The following is a 20,190-nucleotide window of genomic DNA, read 5'->3' as shown; positions in this document are numbered from 1 at the left end:
CCATCTGGTACTCGTGGCACAAACTTAACATGCATCATGACGCGTGTACCGATCAGGATATTATTAATTGATGGCTGTTATCATATCAAGTTTCGACATGATGTGGCATGTTCGATGTTCTCGGAGTATTTGATTAGTAAACGTGTCCGTGTTTCATCAACCAATGAAACATCTTAACGTGAGCGCGACGTGCTTGACTCGCTCAACATTGTCTTAAATCTAAAGCAGAAATGGTGTGGTGGTATACCGGTACCAGTACCGAACCCACAAACATCTAACGGTCTGATACTCGGAGCTCACAGAGCCTTACTACTCCCCACTCATTATTAATTGATGGCGTTGCGTGTTCCAGCATTTAAAGGAGCACTGCCACCTTTCCTTTCCCAGTGGCAGTTTCCCTTCCGAGAGAACCTAACCCAAGATAACAGCCACACAGACATGACACGCAGAGAGAGAGGAGAGCAACTGTAATCTAAAGTTATTTTTGTGGATAGCCATCATTTATTGAGGAAAGTATGATGGCTATTTTTACATGATATGGAGTTTCTAACGACGGCATACTTACTGCTTCAGATTTGTAGAATAGAACGTAATAATCTTTGGATTTCCATCAAGTCATTAACTTCTCAACGTTACATCAATCCTCTCATAGGTACACAACACCCACAAGTCTGATAGTGACTCCACCAGGCAACAAGTTCAATGTCAGGAGCCGTGGTGTAAGCACGGACTCCTGTATGCCTTCTTTCTTCTGAAGAACAGAAGATGCTGGCGTGTTGAAATGGGACTGCTCAAGAAAAGAAACGGGACTGCCCCAAGCAAACACCCTCTACGTACTCAAGAAAATATATAAGAATGGCAGGATATTAACAGTAGAGATGAAAAAGGGTTATCGCGCAGCTGTTATCTCAGTGTCGGTTTGTGGAAAGAATCCCCCGCAGCTGAACCCTCCGTCTATTGGCCCGTCTGTCACTCACTCGCTCTGTCTCTCTGACAACAGGTGCTCTCTCTCTCTCTCTCTCTCCACAACTTTCTTCTGATAACATAACATGGATAGATTCATTTGAGCTCCTGCTGCTCATTTCCGCTAATATTTTAGTGCTTGGAGAGGTTTATCAATGTATGCTGCTGATGTGCTTCTGTGCTTCTGAAATTTTAGGTTCCTCGCTTTCTTGCAAACCTCTGCTCCACCTGTTGTGTTCTCTCTCTCTCTCTCTCTATCTATCTCTATCTCTCTGCGTGTTTGTGTGTGAGACTGAACTGACTGCGAAGTGAAGGGCAGAGCTTTCTATGGTTATAAATGCATTCAATACTGGCTCCACAGCATTCCATTTCCAGATATCTATTCGCACTTGTATACCACCAGCTATCATCCTTTTAATCTTGCTGTCTCTCTCTCTCTCTCTCTCTCACCAACACCACATTTATTGAGGACTCTTAGCTTTCTTTCACTCTTTTCATTTATCATTCTCTTTCCTCTACGTTTCTTTCACTCATATCCACTCATCTCTAATGGGAATTCATCCATGCGTCACTGGAACGCCGAGACAAGCACATCTCTTTTTGTCATTACTCCTGCTGATCTTCGCTCAGGCCAGATACTCGGCTCAAGGTAGCTTAATTTCTCACCAAATGAGTTTTGTTTCAAAACTTCCTTTACTATAAAGTCTGAAGCTTTGACATCTGCAGGTAGGCCATCATTTCATCTTATGGAGGTCACTGAGGTGAGATTTTTATTAAATGCAGTATTCCTTGTCCTTGTTTTTGATGAGAAATTTCAGCTTTAGTTCGTAAGTTTGATATTGGACTGGGATTTAGGAGGAAAAAGGCCAGGAGATGGCGATGGTGGGAGCCCTGATTGGATCGAGGCCACCAAGATGTGAGAGGAGGTGTCTCTCTTGTGGCCCTTGTGAGGCAGTGCAAGTACCTGCAGTACCACAGGGCAAGAATAGGAATCGGTATTCCCCCAAAACAATCGCTACGAGAGGTGACGACAGCTCCAACTACAAGCCTTTGAGCTGGAAATGCAAGTGTGGACACATGATCCTCAATCCATGACTACTTAATGGCAATCAGTTAGAAGAAGAGACAATCAGAGCGCCATTTAAACCGTCCAAAGATACTTCTCGAGAAGTGACAATGCTTTGGTGAACTTTCTAATTTTTTGGTCGTCTTTGTGTTGTTTCTTTTGTTCATGTTCTTTGTTTTGAACGTGGGAATTACTCTCTTTCTGCACTCAGTGGTGTAAAAAATATCCCCACATTCATTGCTGGTTCTATGTCGAACTTTAGAGTTTTAGATGCCAGTAATTAAGGTTTTGTCTTCGTAATTTGTATGCTCGTGCTGGTGTTACGCTGTGAATACATAACATATTATAGGAATTTGGGCTCGTTCTCTTCTCTCGAGATTGTTTTCTTCCTCTCTGTTTTTTTTTGGGCTTCTCACACGTTGCTGCATCTCTATGAAATGTCACGTCTACATAAAGTCACACCATAGCTTAAATCACAAGTAAATAATTGTTAACAAGAACAAATTAAAGGGCACATGTTGACTTCTCCAGCTTCTCGAAACATAAATTTGCTGGCACTAATATTTTCCTTGCTATCAGTTCGTTGGGTGACGAGATGTGAAGCCTTTGATGGGACTTTTCACCCATGATATGCTCTCTCTCTCTCTCTCTTTCTCTACCATCGGATGATCCTTGGGGCAATTAAGGTCCATTATTTCGGGCTATTATCATTTTCCGTGCAATCCTTGTTTCTCGGAAAATTTTCACCTGCTTTCTTGCTTTGGTGTCATTTTATATCTTATTCTTTGTGTAGCGAGACCTCACATAAAATATTAATTGCATGCGAGCTAAACATAAAATAGCACTCAAAAGGAAGGATTGGAAATTCCCCTTCCTTTCACTAAATGATCTTCATTCCATGCAATGTTAAGAGCTTACATATGATTATTAGCATGTATAATCTCATGCATAACCAATCATATGCTGCCACATTAACGTGTAAAAGCCTCTTCTCATGCGCGTCTCGTCACCTATGATACCAAATATTAACTTTGCTCTACAATTATAACACAATTTAGTGTAAGTGTTTTATTTTAAGCAATGAAGCTCAAGTTTGTCATTTTGCCTGACCAATTTTGAATCCAAGCATTACAACATTTTTTTCCCCATAGAACCGAGTGAAAAAAAATACATGACCTAGATACGTTCTATTTTTTAAAATGGGTAATTTTTCTAGCCTATACATGAGCCATGGATTTTAAAAAGTGAAGTAGGGGCCAGAATTGGGCCTGATCACAAAGTGATCTGACCATATGCAATCTAGTTGGATGATTGTTTCAAACAGATTGGCCTTCAAATATACTTGCTTGATGTTCCCGATGTTTTTAAGCAACCCATGAATAGAAACTTTATCACCTTTTTTTTAATTATAAAATGCTTACGACAACCAATAATTACGGTATCACAAAACACATATCATGTTATTTACACATGAAATATGGGTGTGCGATAAACTCCCTAGTTTATACGTCACAACGCAGGATCTCATCCAAAAAAAACTAACCAGAAAATATTATTTAGGTTCTTTGACCCTGTATAAGTACCTAATATCTACTTAGTGCATACCGCATAGCCAATGTGAGGCTAAATACAAGCTCGCACAAGTCCTCATATTATATCCATTATCTGTATATCTTCATGGTTTACAAGCCATCTGCCATACTTTTGGTCTCTGTGTACATGTGTTGGATTTTTTAAGTCTTCAAAAGCAATAAGAAGAAGAGTGAGTACATCCTAAAGCAAATATTTGATCGTCCAAGGAGTTGGCTCACCTTGCCTCAAGATTGAAGGGTAAGAGAGTCACTTTTGATGATCAACATTTGCATATCAAGAAGTATTGCCATCTGAATGGCTTACCCCTCATCAAATGTTTAATCCTCCTTAATCAAAAGTTTAATTGCTACCCATAAGTTCTAGGCTATTTAATATTTAGCCCATAGGCCTACTCACATGTATATCTGACCTTGTACACAATTACAAATAACTATATTCATACAAATACAAGTGTGTATAGAGACAATTTAATTGTGTGAAGAACTAATATAAGTGTGCGCAATACAAGCGTATTCGAGCCTCCTAAATTGTGTGCAGGATCGGAAATTAAATGTTAAATGGTCAAAGAACCGGCGGTGAAATGGCAGTCAAAAAAAAGGATCAGGTGTTAAGCTCTCAATGGGCTGACCAGTGCAGTCTCGAAGACTGGCCTAAAAAACTGGGCCTGGGTTCAAGTTTTTTGGGCCAAAAGCCTTGATCTGAAAGGTTATGGCCAATCACAAAATGCTACCAACATAACTTGAGCCCAGTCCAACTAAAAATAACTGACTTTCAAGTCATGCTTCGGCGCGGTTCCCTCGGGCCAATTTGAGGCCGGGCCGGATTGAGGCCTTAGGTTTCGAACCTGGGACCAACCACCTATGGACAACCCTACCTGTGATGAAACCAATTCTGCCCTTATTCAATCAGTATTTGCAAAGTGGCCCGACCACCATATTGGAAGGACACTAATGTGACAAATAACGATTTTAGACTTGGAAAAGAAAACGGATAGATGAAGAAGGAAAGAAGAAAGCAATATATTTCGGACGTGAGGTGCGAACATATCGACGTAAAGGAAAATTTTGTCTTTTATAGTGTCATCATCAAAAGACTTTTATATAGTGTTAGATTTTTTATTTTTTTTGCTACATTTTAAATATGCTTTCACCTAAATAATATCTTGACATGAGATGCATAACACTAGATTAACGACAAGCAAGTTTGACCATGAAGACCTTACCGTTCAATCCACGATACATAGTTGTAGAATAATAATCACAACTACCATGGCCTCCAACTATCTGTTGGTGGTCTTTGTCGATGGAAGTAATTTTACTAGTAAAGTGGTCGCACACTAATGTCATGATGTCACAAATAATCCTCAATAGAAGGTTAGGTGATTTTGGCCTGGATATATCATGGGATCATAGGACTAATCCTCAAACTATCAATGTGGCTGGAACCACGAGCTGTATTGATCCAGATTCCAGAGCTGACAAGAACTTAGAAGTCGGCAACTATGGCTCATGTCTTCTCCTCTGGAGTTTTTCTTCTGGATGTTGCTTATCACTATCCCTCAAAACAAATGTTCTTCTGAAATTTTGTCATGGGCATGGGCATTACTCTTTCAAGATTCACTGTAGTTCAACTAGTTCCCTTCAATATTGAGTAGACATTTATTTTTCTCCATTTTCTTTATGACCAGCCTAGAAAAGATAAAATCTTCAAGTCCATTCTTGGGATAAAATCTGCAAGTCCATCTCGATGAACAAGCAAAAGCTCTTTACTTCAAGTTATTTACAAAACCATTTCCCTTTTTTTTGAGGTAAATTACGAAATCATCTCCTTAACGTGAAGCCTAATAGAATTGATTCTCCGATTTTGCTTTTGTTGCAGAGGTTGCAAGCGCTAAAGAGAAGAGTCTCATCTCTCTCTACATGAAAACAGAGGAAAAATACCACCTATGTGCTTCACCACCAAGGGCCACAGAATTGGTATATGATAGATTTAAATATGTAAGTTCACTGCATCTATAATTAGCTAAACCAGATTTTTATGAACCCTGGCTTGGAATTCAAATGGCATACACAGGCTGCCACCAAGGATGGTAGGCAATGTTACTTGACAGAATGCTAATAATACAATGTTCTAAATCCAATTTCCATCTAAAAAAATTAAAAGAGATACAGCATTGCATCAGCGACCTCCTGAAAGCATAGAGCTTACAAATGCAGATGATGGATAGGATGAAATGTTATCATCAAAGCCTTCATCAGTGAAGAACTCCATGATGCTATCACTCAGATAACTGGGCGAAAATTCTGGCAGGGGAACATGGCCATCCAGTATCTGCATCGCTTGCCGCATGCTCGGCCTTGCCGCAGGCAACGGGTGACAACAGAGCAGCCCCAGTTTCAACATTAATTCCATTTCCTCCGCTGGATATTCTCCTGCCAGTCTCCGATCGCATGATTCGAGGAGCTCTCCTCTTTTCCAATTTCCCACCACCCAATCCACCAACAGCTCCTCCTCTTCCGGTGCTGTTAGGTCCAGCGGCCTCCTTCCACAGGCAACCTCAAGAAGGAAAACTCCGAAAGCGAAGACATCGGTGCCGGTGGTCGCCTTGCCGGTTCTTGTGAGTTCTGGTGCAATATAGCCCAAAGTTCCGACGACATGAGTGGTATGAGGATCTGTCCCATGATCATATAATCTGGCCAGGCCAAAGTCACCGAGCCTCCCATTCAGCTCACAGTCTAGCAACACGTTGCTGGCCTTGATATCTCTGTGAATCACTACCTTCTCCCAGCCTTGATGCAGATATAGCAGTCCCGAGGCCACACCTTTGATGATCTGAAGCCTCCGACGCCAGTCAAGGATGAACCCATCCTTGTTGAAGAGGAGCTTGTCGAGGCTGCCATTAGGCATGAACTCGTAGACCAGAAGAAGCTCGCCGTTGCGCCGGCGGCAATATCCTAGAAGTTGCACCAGATTTCGATGCCGGAGTTGGCCTATGCTCACAATCTCGGCTATGAACTCCCTCATCCCTTGTCTAGACTCATGGGAAACTCTCTTGACAGCAACTTCCATGTTGGAAGCCGGCAAGGTTCCTCTGTAGACCCGGCCGAAGCCTCCAGAGCCAAGAAGTTCTTTGTCCGCGAAACCCTTGGTCGCCATGTACAAGTCCTTGTACGAGAACCGGTGTGGCCCATACTGAAGCTCCCAATCCTCAATCAACTCTGCAAACTTCCTCTTCCTTATCACCATGAAAGTTGCAAGGGCGACAGCCGTTAATACAATCGCAGATAGTGAAGATGGCAACAAAGCTCTCAGATAGTTTGTTTTCTTCTCGAGGTTTCTCCGTCGAGGAAGTGAAGGTAGACTTGACAGGTTGAGGTCATCGGCTCTTCCATCAGTCTTCAGACTCCAACCTAGAATATAATGGGATGATCGACTAATACCTTGAGATCCACTGAAGCCCACAAACATGGGATCCAACATGATGCTCGAGAGATTGATAGTTGAAGACAGGAGAGGATGATTGGGTTTTGATGTTCCCAGAGGAGACAACGTGACGTTAAGTTGCATTTTGATGCCATCGTAGTCTACCCAAACTTGCATGGGTTCGCCACTGACGAGGCTTAGGCTCTTCAATTCATTGCCCTGGTCGCTGAAATAGCCTGCTGTAGAGGATTTGTTGGATATTAAGCTATTGACATCAATTCCGACATGGTTGTCATTGATGTCTTCGAATTCAGGGTCGAGTATTGTGTCGAACTCGACTGCAACGATATGGTTAGATGGATCACCATTGTCGCTCGAGTTAAAGAGGCCCAGATACTGAACTCCTAGAGCTGTGGAGAGGTCATTGGATGGGGAGATGAAGAAGGCAAAGCCATGGCTACTGAACCCACTGTATTCGGTGACTATCCCAAAGACAAAGGTGGTGGAGAAGGTGAGGACATTAGCGGTCGGAGATGGCCGGAAATGGAGGGGAACAGGGTAGAAGGCATGGCCCTTGCTTTGGTCCGTGGTATTGGTCAGTCTCAGCAGTCCTTCCGGCGTCACCACTGCAGCGCCGTCCCGACTTAGGTTTGCACCGATGAATCCGTTGAAGGTGAAGCCATCTTCACTCGAGGCTGCAAACCTTAGGAGGAGAAGCCAGATCACAAGCTTTAGAAACATTGCAGTGCAGGAAACAAGAAGCCAGGACCTGTCTTTGATTGGATATAATATTTTCGAGAGAAGATGGGCTCAAGGAGCCCCAAATGTTTTTATTTGTTAGGTGAAACCATTTACGTTTGTTAAAAAAATCATTGACATATGCTACTGCATCTTCGGAAGTCCTAACTAGGGGAATGAGGTCGGCGTATTTGTAGAATAATGATGCTTGCTTGAGTCATCCCAAAATTGTCAAGATTCCAGTAGGCCAAGTTGTCTTCAAAAGAGCAATATTTTTGTTTCAAAACCATACAAAAAAAGTAGGGACAACTCAAGACCTCACCAGTATATACTAAGGGAAGTCTCCATCGAAGTCTCCATCATTAATAAATTTACGATGACTTTTTGGCCGATAGTTTGTCACTTATGACGATCTTGGTCTACAGTAGCTTTGTTTTTCAAAGCGTTCGCATTGACAAAATCGTAGTTAGTCACGGATGCCGTGTTTCTTGAGGTGCAGTGTAGGTAGTTGGGTTAAGTTGACAACCAATCCAAGCCTAGGATGACTTTCTAGCGTCCAGACCCAACCTTCTCTTCCTATTTTATTCAGCACAATGACTTTAAACATTTCATTAGAGATAAACTAAATACCAACGGAATCCATGCTTATCTCCAACATTTCATCCCAAATACAATTAAATGTGTTTAAGCTAGATTCAACTGAGAACTTTATCATGAAGTATGAATTAAGTTTGGTTTCTTACCTTCCATCAAAAAAAAAAAGCTTGAGTTTTACCTAGTTGAGACATTGGGAGTCCTACAAAGAAGAAGAATTTAGTTTCTGATTGGACCTGAGTTAGGTGCTCTGTTATGAAAATCCTGGTTGATATTTGTGTGCCATCAATTGCCCAAATTCTAAATATGATCCAGCCCCAATTCATGTCGGTTTGACATTGTTTAAACCATACCCGACCCAAGTTAATTTATGTTCATCCAGCCCTACTAGAGCCAAAAATATGAGCACAGTTTCAAGTTGCTTAACAATGTAACTCATCTCTACCCCTCATCTCTATTGTAAATACGATTAATCTTCAATAAAAGCCGGGTGGCTCCTTTCTGTCCCCCTTTACATCAAAAAAATCTAGCCTAAGTTGTATCAAGTCTACAAGCACCTATAAAAAAGAAAAGGTGTTCTTAAGTTTTTGAAGCCTACAACCCTATGGTCACAGAGATTTTTCTCCCCGGCTCCTTTTTCTTCTTTTATTTATTTTTTTTTAAAATGAACCATGAAGTCCTTTAGCTAACCGGATGCTGCAACTTCTTGGAAATGGCCGTACGTGTCTTACATGGATGCCACATTTCTTCCTATCATTTTTCCGGATCATGGTCAACTAGGGGTAGGTCCTAATTGGATGGGAATCCCAGATGCAGACATTTTTGGCTTTGGCTATCCTGCATGACATACCCAAACTAGTAGCATCAATTTTTTTTTTCCATTAGTAGTAGTGTCTGTGGTTGCTTGCATTCATGTTTGTATAGGACCAGTAATCAATCCGATCTTATGTCGAATAGGTTATTAATAATGTTCGTATATTATCTATCATAATGTATTAATTAATAGATATAGTATATTCACTATATCTTATTGATTAATTTATAAATATTTGTTATAGTTTTAGATTATTCTTGATATGTTTTGATCTGAAAAAACTTGATGCAGCTGTAGTGCCATGCGCTTGCATTTGGACATGCATGTGTCTCTGCTTATAACTTGATCATTTACCTTTAGCAAAAAATTTAAAATCAAAGAGCCAAGGAAGATCTTTTGGGCACCTATTCTTGGAATCCTAGAAACAACATAACCTCCCATATGGCTAAACATATATATTTTCACAACATTCAGCAATTCATATGTCAAAGTAGCTTGGTGATTCATAAAATCCATGTCTCTTAAAAGCACAAGAGGTTTTGCCAACTGAACCAAACTAGGTCAGTTGGCACCCTCCTAATTCATTAGCAGAGTTCGATTGACAGTGAATTCTACTCAATCATCTGCCTTCAGACTGAACTCAAGCAGTTCCTATTGATCAACCACCAGCTCCGGCATTGGAAGGACACCATCTAGTATCCGTATCACCTTCCTCATGCTAGGCCTTGCAACTGGTGACGGGTGCGAGCAAAGCAGTCCCAGCTTCAACACTAGCTCGACTTCCTCGACTGCGTATTGACCTTGCAATCTCCAGTCCACAACACCGAGAATAGCTCCTCTTCGCCAATTCTTCATGACCCAGTCGACCAATACTGTCTCCTCCTTTGATGCTCTCGGTTCGATTGGCCTTCGTCCGCAAGCAACCTCGAGAAGGAAAGCTCCAAAAGCAAACACATCAGTGCTCGTAGTCACCTTCCCTCTCTTGGTGAGCTCCGGTGCGAGATAGCCCATTGTTCCCACCGCAATGGTGCTTCTTGGATCGCTCCCATGATCGTATAGCCTTGCGAGCCCAAAATCTCCTAGTTTACCGTTCAATTCACCATCTAGCAGTACGTTGCTGGCTTTGATGTCTCGATGGACGATGACCTGCTCGCAGTCTTCATGCAAGTACAGGAGGCCGAGAGCGACGCCGTTGATGATCCGAAGCCTTTGAGCCCAATCCAGGATGGATTTCTTCTGGTCGAACAGAAGCTTGTCGAGGCTGCCATTGGGCATGAATTCATATACCAGAAGTAATTCCCCCTTGCGCCGGCAGTAACCCAGGAGCTGGACCAGGCTGCGATGCCGGAGCTGGCCGATGCTCGTGATCTCAGCTACAAACTCCCTCACCCCCTGCTTGGATTCATGGGAGACCCTTTTGACAGCAACTTCAGTATTAGAAGTGCGTAGGACCCCTTTGTAGACCCTCCCAAAGCCTCCTACTCCAAGAAGGCCGCTGTCTTTGAAGCCGTGGGTGGCTCTGTAGAGATCTCTGTATGAGAACCTATGAGTTCCATATTCAAGTTCCCAGTCCTCAAGAATCTCTGCAAACTTGTTCTTCCTTCTCACGACAAAAAGAACAATAGCCGCAGTTACTAAGAAGAACACCAACACCAATATGGGGATCCAAATAGCCATACCCCTTGGCCTCCGTTTGGATTTGCTCCGAGGGAGATGTGGCAGCTTGGAGTAATCTAGTGGCTGAGCAATCCCATCCAACTTGAAGCTCCACCCAAGAATGTAGTGAGATGCTTGAACCGTGCCGGTAGATGCTGAGAAGCCCGCATACATGCGGTCGAAGAATACGCTGGAAAGGTTGATATTTGAAGACAAGATAGGATGATTTGGTTTAGGTGCTTTGAAAGGAGACAACGTTACATTAAGCTGCATTGCTTTACCATCGTAGTCGATCCAAACTTGCATTGGTTCGCCACTCATGAGGGTAAGGTTCCTAAACTTGCCATCATTTGTGAAATAGCCGGCATAATAGGACTCGGTGGAAACCAAGCTATCGATGTCGATTCCTACATGATTGTCGTTGATGTCTTTGAATTCAGGGTTGAAGGATGTGTCGAGCTCAACTGCAGCAATATGGTTTGATAAGTTGCCATTGTTACTGGGGTTGAAGAGGCCCAAGTACTGGCTATGTGTGGCTCCAGAGAGATTTTTGGAAGGAGAGAGAACGAAGGCCATCCCCATGCCACCTAGTGGATATCCCGGGACGATTGCAAACACGAATGTCGTAGAGAAGGAGATGACGCTGCCGATTTGAGAATTTTTGAAGAGAAGCGAAGTGGGATGGAAGGCATGGCCCGTCGCATGCATCGTGAGGTTGGTCAGTCTCAGGAGACCATTGGGCATCACTGATGCTACTCCGTCGGAGCTCAGATTAGCACCTTGGAAGCCATTGAAGGTAAATTCGCCATCTATTGAAGCTGAAACTTCTAGGAAGAGAACACAGACCACCAGAGTCTCCAGAAAGATACTTGGCATTAGTTTTTTCCTGTGTTCTTGGACACCCATAAATCTTCTTTGTTAGGGGAAGAAGAGATTGCTCAGCAAGGAAAGAATCTGGTGTTGGATATGAGATCCAGAGGCTGGGTTGATAATGCCGTCTCTCCTGATCCTGATGACGATTTAGAAGTCGGACTTTAGACTTCAAAACACAAGCAGTAAAACTTTGCACCAGAAGTCAGCAGATTGCCGCGACGAGTCCTCAGAGAGTTGGTTAGCCGCTGTAACACGGTATTTGGGTGGGTACGAGTGTGGCATTGCAATTGGATGGAAGAGTTTTGCTTTCTGAATGACCTCAGTATGATGGGAACATGATAAATGTCGTTTGCATATATACAATGTTTCTAAATCTTGGGATGGTCTTGTTTTTAACGATTGAAAACGACCACATTTTTTTTTGTTTTTATTTCAGAAATGTGCGGACTATGTGAGCAGTCTGGATTCGATTTTTTATTTGGATGGCAAAGAAGTGGGAAAGAGGCTCTACAGAAGAAAGAGTTGAGTCATTCTCTAGGTTGTTTCAATTTCATTCAAGGAATGGCCAAATTTTTGGCTGAGCAAAACAGCGTCAAGCCACCTCACTTTTCATCAGCAAAGGAAACGGGACAAGAACACCATAGCACATGAGTCGGATCGAGTCGGATCCTAAATATGGACCCAGATCCGATCCGGTTGAAAATCGGGTCGGATCGAGTCCATGCCTATAAATTTTGACTTGACGGATCATTCGGGTCGGATTGGATCGGGTTCGGATCCATATATTTTTATATTCAAAGTTCCACTATATAATAGTAAAAAACTGACCCCAGAAAAAATAGATCGGGTCGGATCCGGATCCGGATCAAAATTGGGTAGACCCAACCCGATCCGAAAAGTAGAATAAGTTCAAATTTAGAACCGGACCCGGTCTCGCGGGTTCTAAAATTCGGATCGGGTTGGATCTTATGTGGTTCGGGTCGGGTTACAAATCGATCCGACCTATTTGCAGCCCTAGGAAAGATAGAGGGAGAACCATCGGAGAAGGTGACTCGTCCGAGTTATTGGGTTATTGGGAGCAAGGTGAGTCGAGCCGGGTTCACAACTCGGCAATCGAGCATTTAAGGCTGGAGTTGACCCCCACCGGAAATAGGGGATCTGTGAACCTGGCTGTTGGGAACGGACGAGCGGGACGGCTCGTTCCCCCACGGCACCCATCAATTTCTCTCCTCAGGTGTTGACGCCGATCCTTGTAAATTTGAAATCTGGGTCACTAAAGGTGCTGGCTAAGCCTGCTCAGAACGATCTTTGGGTTGGGCTTCTTTCTCTGGGCCTCGACATTCGGATCCCTTTTGCCCAGAAGCCGAACTGGCCCAATTTCCACGCCGCCCACGCTCGCCAACTCTTTGTAGCTCGGCCCATCATGCAGAGAAGGGTCCAACCTCAGACCTGCCGGGATCAAACCATGCAATCCGGCCTTTCCCCTTTGCAGTGAAGTTAGAAGCAGAGCTCCTTCCACTGGCATTGATGCCCCTTTCTCTCCTGTGTCTTCCTCCCACCCTCCCAGCACTGTTTCGGCAAGAATTGAGCCACACTCCAAGATGAATGGCAGCTGAAACCTCCTCGCCGCCAATGGTGGACCCTTCAGCGTTAGTCTCTCCAGGCTACGGCAAACCTGCACCGGCGAGCGTCTTCTTCACCTTTACCCGCATCGGAGTCTCCTCGGGGTCGGGGTAAACGGGCCCAAAGGATGAAAGCCCTTCATGGAGTCAAGATAGCAACAGCCAAGCTTCTCCTGGCAAAGAAGAAGAAAGGTGGCACTAGCAAGCCTCCTGTACCCCCGTCGGACGCCGAGCAGAGATCTGGCAACGAGGTCCATCCGCATGCTTGCTCGAAGAGTCTCCAGTTTGAGGTTGCTAAGTCTCACTTGCTCTTGAAATCTGTTGACCCAGAGGCTTTCTTGGGTGAAGATATTGGATTCTGAAGTTGAGAACATTGTTCAAATCATCCATTGCATGGAGGAGAGCAGAGCCTCTTTAAGCTCAGTTTAGTCGTCTATTGTATCCTGGGTGATGTTGTTATGGACCTAAGTTGGAAGCTATTATGATGCCTCCAGTTTGTTTGTACTTAGTAGGAGGATCCCTCCTGTCCCTGTGGGGGGTGGATCTGAGTCTCTACGTATGTTGCTCCCACTCTTTCTGGTTTTCAGTCATTATGCTTCCTACGTTTGTTTGGATATCAATGTTGTCTTGGCCTTTCAATTATGACTATTATTTGTTGGAATGTCCATGGTCTTGGGGAGCCAGTGAAAAGGGAATGGTTAGTGTATCAAAAAAGAAAAAAAAAAAAAGAAAAAAAGAGGGGGAATGGTTAGAGATTGTGTTTTTTTTTTTTTTGGTAAAATTGGCATTTCATATAGCTCTTACGTGGATATAACCTGCCAAGTCAAAAGAAAGAAAATGATACAAGAAAGAAGAAATATCAGCGGCCCTAGTTCAGATAAACTCTTCGAAGTGCTGAGCAACGAAGGAGCCAATCAAATCTACAGCTCTATTTGTTTTTCGACACATATGTGCTGCCTGGAGGACCCTATCTCTCTGACCAATCTGCAAGTCTCACGAATCAGCGGTGGCCATCCCCAACCCCCGGTGTGCTTCAGTCATTACCGAGAGAAAAAATCGACAAATGGCTATTAGGGGATGCGGTTGGCTCTGCAGTGGGCATTCTTATAGTTGGAATGAAGCAGGGTTTGAGGTCATTAGAAGTGAAATTAACGGGTTCTTGGTCACGGTTCCGTGGATGGATAGAAAGCTCGAAGCATCTTGGACCTTCACTTGTGTGTATGGGCCGACAGAGCATAATGTCAAGACTTCCTTAATTTTGGCACGAACTCAAACACATCAAAATGTCTTTACCTGGTCCGTGGATTGTGGGGGGTGATTTTAAACATTTCAATGACTCGCTCCTATCAAGATTAGCAGATGTTCTTGTATGGAAGTTCATAAAGAGTGGCATTTGTTCTGTTGACTCATGTTATAGATTCGCTAACAATGGTGGTGTTGTCTGCCCCTTCTCCATAGTTTTCTGGACAAGGATTTCACAGCTGTAAAGACTTTCTGCAGGAAGATTAGAGTCCAATTTGCCGGTTGTCTTGTACTTTTTTTTTTGGTTTCTTTCTCTTCTTTCTTTTCCTCTTCCTCTCCTTATAAACTCTCTCTACTCTACTCAGCAATAAATTCCTTCAGCCACACTGTGCCTATTGACTCCTCAAAAAAATAGAAATAATAAAAATGGAAGAAGGAGATAAGCAGGTCCAAACACGACAAAGTTCGGCCAGACAATACGAGAAAAAGAAGCCCTAACCATCCCCTCTCTGATCAATGCTCTGATATTAATAGTACTATTTTAGTCGTTTCCATCTCTCCTTCATAGTAACACCGCAAGGGTATAATAAAATTATGAATTACAATGACAGAGAAAATACCAAAATATTAAAATAAAATGTATTAATTTAAAAAAATCCATTCCATTTCGATTCTTATTCCTTTTTCTTAAAATGAGTTTATAAGGTCACCAGCATTCCGGACCCAGTACAAGAAGGCCCACTTCCATCCGGAACGGGCAAGGATTGATTGCGAAGTAGTTGGTGCGTTGTTGGCTGCAGTTCAGCCCTGGTCAGGGGCTGGTTCTCATTTGTGTGTAGCCCACTAGCCTTTTTTATTTGAACCCTATAATCCAATAGCCTTGGATTGCACTATCAAAACGAAAAGATTTACAGCACATACAAGAGGCAAGATCATTCGAGGAAATGATGTTCATATACTTAACAAACAAAGTTAATTTAGCTGTAAATAACAAGCCAACAATACATATAATATGGTAGTAGATTGCCTCAAGAGAAACAGAACAGTGACATTTTAACCATATGGAGATTAAACAAGGGTACTTAGAATAAGATTTTGATTTACTCACCAATGGATTGAACTAATTCGACAGTCACTAAGGAAGGATACAGCATAATGTTGTAATTACCAGACTCTTCACTTGGGATTGACACCAAGCTGCAAGCAATTGGATCAATATGTGATAGCTCAGGGAGGGGAACATCACACTCCAAGAATTGTGTCACTTGCCTCATGCTCGGCCTAGCTGCAGGCATGGGGTGTGAACAAAGTAATCCAAGCTTCAAAACCAGCTTCATTTCTTCTGCTCTAGGGTTGCTTGTCTCAAGGATAGCTCCCCTTCGCCAATTCTTAAACACCCAGTCCACCAAAATCTGCTCCTCTGCTTGTTCACTTGGCTCGATTGGCCTTCTCCCACAAGCAACCTCAAGGACAAGTGCTACAAAAGCAAACACATCAGACCTAGTGGTGGCCTTGCTGGTCTTAGAAAGCTCTGGTGCAATATAGCCCCATAGTTCCAACGACATGGGTGGTTCGGGGATCAGTCCCATGATCATATAATCTAGCTAGGCCAAAATCACCTAGCCTTCCATTAAATTCGCTATCGAGCAATACATTACTAGCTTTGATGTCTCTGTGAATCACTTGAAGATCCAGATGAAGCAGAGCATCATCGAGGCTACTGTAGATCTTGAAAGTTAGAAGAACCTCATCTTTGAAATTTGGTTCAGAAGCTAGAATTGCAGACCTAATCTCATCCAAGCCTCTACCCTCTCGATTGGTTCAGAAAGATATTAAGTTGAAGATTACCGAGTTGTGTACCTTCAAATTCGCCATAATTGAGATGCATATTGACGAGGTAAGTTGTGAAGTAGTTTTTTTGGATGTTTGTCAGGTTATCCTTGGAAGCATGTACTTTTGGAAGTCGAGATCTACCTTCTGTAGAATTTTTATTTTTTATCTATTTTTGGAGATCTAGTCTTATTTGAATTAGAAGAGAAATTCAACCCAAATTGTATAAGGTAGAACCTCACTAGTATTATAAATAGAGGCTATGTATCTTAGTTTAGAAGATAAGAAAAAGAGACATAAGCCCTACTTTCAAAATTCCTTCATTTTTGTTTTAAATTTATTTTGAGAGAAAATTCATCCTTTTTTTGGGATCTGATCATATTACTTGCCTTTCTTTTATATTGATGTATAGTAAGGAGCTTTTGTGGACATTGATCGTCAACCGAGCTGCAATCTCAAAGGCAAGTAGAAGCATTTTCACTACAATCACAGATTCTCTCTTTTTGGCACAAAAAGATAGTGCATCGTCTACAAAATGAAAACTTTTAATATTTAAAAAACAAAGTTCGCAACCGATACCTTCAATTAGACAAATGGCCCTAGCCCACCTGCGAAGTTTAGATAGCACGTTAGCGACAAGAATAGATATGGCAAGAGATAGCCGATGGAAAGGAGTTCACATATCGGGATACGTAAGTCATGGAATATACATGTTGCAATTACTCTTATCATAGGGACTATAAAAAGATGACTCGAATAATTTTGCTTGGACATCCATCCACCTAATACTCTAAATAACAAAAAGAGGAGCAATGATTTTGGACTAAGTTCAATTAATTAACAAATTGAGGCATGTAAAGTCATGAGATCAAATTCAATGCACTGCACATAGAATGTGATGTTGAGCTGGGGCCAATGGAAAATGATCTGCCTTGCAATCGTATCACTCCGCTTATACAACTGGATTGCGACCGTGTTCGAATCGCATTGGCTGTGGTCATATCGATTGACACCTGGGGCCCAGCTTAGGTACTAAAGACATATGGTTGGTCCGATCCAACTCATTGCCTCCGAGACATAAGGGACGGAACAACTAATGCTGAATACATCCAACTTTCATGACCTCCAAAACCTCCAAGAAAGCCACATCATATGGATGCTGATGTGACATCAAGTGCAGGGCATCAGAAGAGGGATGATGGGTTTGGATGTGATACAGGCCGACCAAAGCTGCTTCGGGCGTTGCTGCCTAGTGGAGCATGCAAGATGTACTGTTATGTACGTCACATGATGTATATTCCGTTGGGTAGTTATATGTCTTCATGATCAAATGATGCATTAGCTGTAAGAATCCGAGCGGACGTGTGTTTAGTCTCGCATCGATTATTTATTAGGTACATGTTGGATACTTATACAGAATCAAGAAATCCAAATAATACCTTCCGACTAGCAATTTTGGATAAGGTTTGAGTTGTTAAGCAGACTCAGCCCATAACCTATGTGGAATAGGAGACACTGTAACACGAATCTATTGGGGCAAACCATGAGTCGATCGAAATGTTTGTGATTAAATTTAAATAGATTTAAAATTTTAGCCTGACGAGGACATCAAGGCTTGAACGGGAGGAGTATGTGAGGATCCGAGTGGGCGTGTGTTTAGTCTCACATCGGTTATTCGCAGGATAGACCTTGGATACTTATGCAGAATTAAGGAATTCGAATAATACCTTCCACCTAGCCATTTTGGGTGAGATTCTGAGTTGTTACATTAGCTATTCAAAATTATACTGCTATCTATGGTGTAAATTGCATGCAGTGAAAAATTCGATCCAATGATATATGGCAAAAAAAAATTTGCATCGGACCATGAAACTAAGCGTATCTCTAATATTTTGTGGAGAAACGCATGGGTGGTGAATTGGATGTGCTTTAGGGATAATGGCGATTGAAAACATCCGGCCGCAACATTGAAACATATGAATATAATCTTTCAAGAATGTCTGGAGCATGCAATTACATCCATTTTTCACGCCAAACACCATTTTATGTAATCTAACTTGAATAATGCTAGCAGGAAACCGGAGCATGCGACTCCGCATGCAACTAAATTTAAGCAAAATCTCTTGTTCTGTGCTCGTATATTGTGGGGACAATTTCCCTTAAATATTTCTTCCTAGTTTCCCCATGTAATAACCCCAACCAACATATGCAGTTTCTTCGATCAGAAGAAACTACAAGTGAAATGGCACATGGCGCATGCAAGAAGATGATGAACACAAATGAATCAAGAAATGATTCAATTTTTTGCTAGCTTAGTACACAAGGGACAACTCAACAGTAACATCCCGATTAGCTTATGATCGGCGAGCATGAAATGAAATAAGAAGCAATGCTCTAAATTAATTCTCACCATCTTCGATGTGGTCTGCATCACATCACCGCCTATCGCAATCACAATTAGCGATGGAATGGTAGACTTGGGAGACACTGTCACCATCCTCCAGTCCAATTGGATGCTATTCAACACATCCATCTGTCCATGTATCATACCATCAGATTTATTAGTTCTTTTTTTTTTTTTTCCGATGAAGAGGGAGGCAAAACCATCCGATCTTTATTAGAAAAACAGAAGTTTATAGAAATTATTTAAAAAAAATTTACAAACAAAAAAAATATAAAAGAGCAATAAATTTTTTTACAAAAGATAGTGGTATGTAAGTAGACATGTTAAGCTATTCAACAAGCTGAACAATGTTATAAGTGATTTGAAAGATCTCTGTATCTTCAATGTACAACTATATGAGCTCTGTATCCTGATGTGAGTCAGCTTTTTTCTAAATGATAAATCGACGTCTCTCAACACACGACGCCAATGTTGCGAGGTTATTCTAAAATTTGAGATGATGATCAACCAACTTTTTTGAATACAAATGCTTTCAACTGAAGAAGGTTGATAAGATTTTCTGCAAAACACAATAAATAGAACATGATTTCTTTAAAAAAATCTGACCATTTTGTTCCTTCCATATTTTCCAACAGATAACTGCAATCAACTGATTTGCAGGTTTTCTCATTGGTTGTTGGTGCAATATATTGCAATCAAAACCTCTTTTTATCATCTTTTCCTTTCACTTATCTTGCCAACATGTTAGGTTATTGGTGCAATTCACAGAAATGGATTATTCAAAGCATGCCCTGTCAACACTATATTAATTGGTTAAAGATAGGGAACAATTTTAAGCTGCAGAGTCCCTTGATATTAAATTTTCCTGAAAAGAGAACTTGGATATTTAAATAGGTTATTTGCAATGCTGGCCGCGTTACGCCACCCTGTCTTTCTCACCAGCCTCTCTCATTGGTTCTCTCTTTTATACGACCTTTGGCTGCTTGTTAACATAATCCGCATGAATCCAAGAAATATGGGATGGAATGTATCCTTGCAGTTTGATCCCTTGCCTTGAGTTGGGGAATTCGCAAGGAGGCAAAAGATGGTATCCTTTGAGGGGCCAATGATTTTGTTGGTGTACTGTTCTTTGTTCTGGTCGGGTGCATGTACTTTTTTTTATCTTGCTTTGGACTTCAATCCTTATTATGATTTTTTGCACATAAAAAAAGAGAGAGAAAGATACCTTGGCCAACTAGCTATAGGGCATTACCTTAAACTTCACTTGTGGAGGTGTAACAATTTAGGACCTCATCTAAGATGGCTAGTTGGAAGGTATTATTTGAGTTTCTTGATCCTGTATAAGTACCCAAGATTTATCTAACAAATAACC

The 20,190-nt window shown here is 41.9% G+C and overlaps 3 protein-coding genes across 3 annotated transcripts; 1 reads left to right on the top strand and 2 right to left on the bottom strand.

Moving 5' to 3' along the window:
* Window positions 1-1,477: 1,477 nt before the first annotated feature.
* LOC103707635 (EPIDERMAL PATTERNING FACTOR-like protein 2) lies at window positions 1,478-2,391 on the top strand. Its single transcript, XM_008792204.4, has 3 exons — window positions 1,478-1,612; window positions 1,690-1,724; window positions 1,819-2,391. Exons 1-3 carry the CDS (start codon window positions 1,513-1,515, stop codon window positions 2,056-2,058), a joined length of 375 nt encoding a protein of 124 aa, XP_008790426.1. The 5' UTR covers window positions 1,478-1,512; the 3' UTR covers window positions 2,059-2,391.
* A 3,359-nt stretch (window positions 2,392-5,750) lies between these two features.
* LOC103707662 (L-type lectin-domain containing receptor kinase SIT2-like) lies at window positions 5,751-7,822 on the bottom strand. The gene has a single exon (XM_008792231.4). The coding sequence runs from the start codon at window positions 7,784-7,786 to the stop codon at window positions 5,801-5,803; it is 1,986 nt and encodes a 661-aa protein (XP_008790453.2). The 5' UTR covers window positions 7,787-7,822; the 3' UTR covers window positions 5,751-5,800.
* A 1,852-nt stretch (window positions 7,823-9,674) lies between these two features.
* LOC103707661 (L-type lectin-domain containing receptor kinase SIT2-like) lies at window positions 9,675-12,027 on the bottom strand. Its single transcript, XM_008792230.4, has one exon. The coding sequence runs from the start codon at window positions 11,751-11,753 to the stop codon at window positions 9,843-9,845; it is 1,911 nt and encodes a 636-aa protein (XP_008790452.3). The 5' UTR covers window positions 11,754-12,027; the 3' UTR covers window positions 9,675-9,842.
* Between the last annotated feature and the right edge of the window lie 8,163 nt (window positions 12,028-20,190).

Source organism: Phoenix dactylifera, chromosome 6, assembly GCF_009389715.1.
Source record: "Phoenix dactylifera cultivar Barhee BC4 chromosome 6, palm_55x_up_171113_PBpolish2nd_filt_p, whole genome shotgun sequence".
NCBI lineage: Eukaryota > Viridiplantae > Streptophyta > Magnoliopsida > Arecales > Arecaceae > Phoenix > Phoenix dactylifera.
Note: the sequence above shows the minus strand (reverse complement) of the source record. Positions and strands in the feature narration are given on the sequence as shown.

Coding starts and splice junctions, on each gene's coding strand:
- LOC103707635 (XM_008792204.4), top strand. CDS start 1,513: ATGGGAATTCATCCATGCGTCACTGGAACGCCGAGACAAGCACATCTC. Junction 1,613..1,689: donor GGCCAGATACTCGGCTCAAG/GTAGCTTAATTT, acceptor TGACATCTGCAG/GTAGGCCATCATTTCATCTT. Junction 1,725..1,818: donor ATCTTATGGAGGTCACTGAG/GTGAGATTTTTA, acceptor ACTGGGATTTAG/GAGGAAAAAGGCCAGGAGAT.
- LOC103707662 (XM_008792231.4), bottom strand. CDS start 7,786: ATGTTTCTAAAGCTTGTGATCTGGCTTCTCCTCCTAAGGTTTGCAGCC.
- LOC103707661 (XM_008792230.4), bottom strand. CDS start 11,753: ATGGGTGTCCAAGAACACAGGAAAAAACTAATGCCAAGTATCTTTCTG.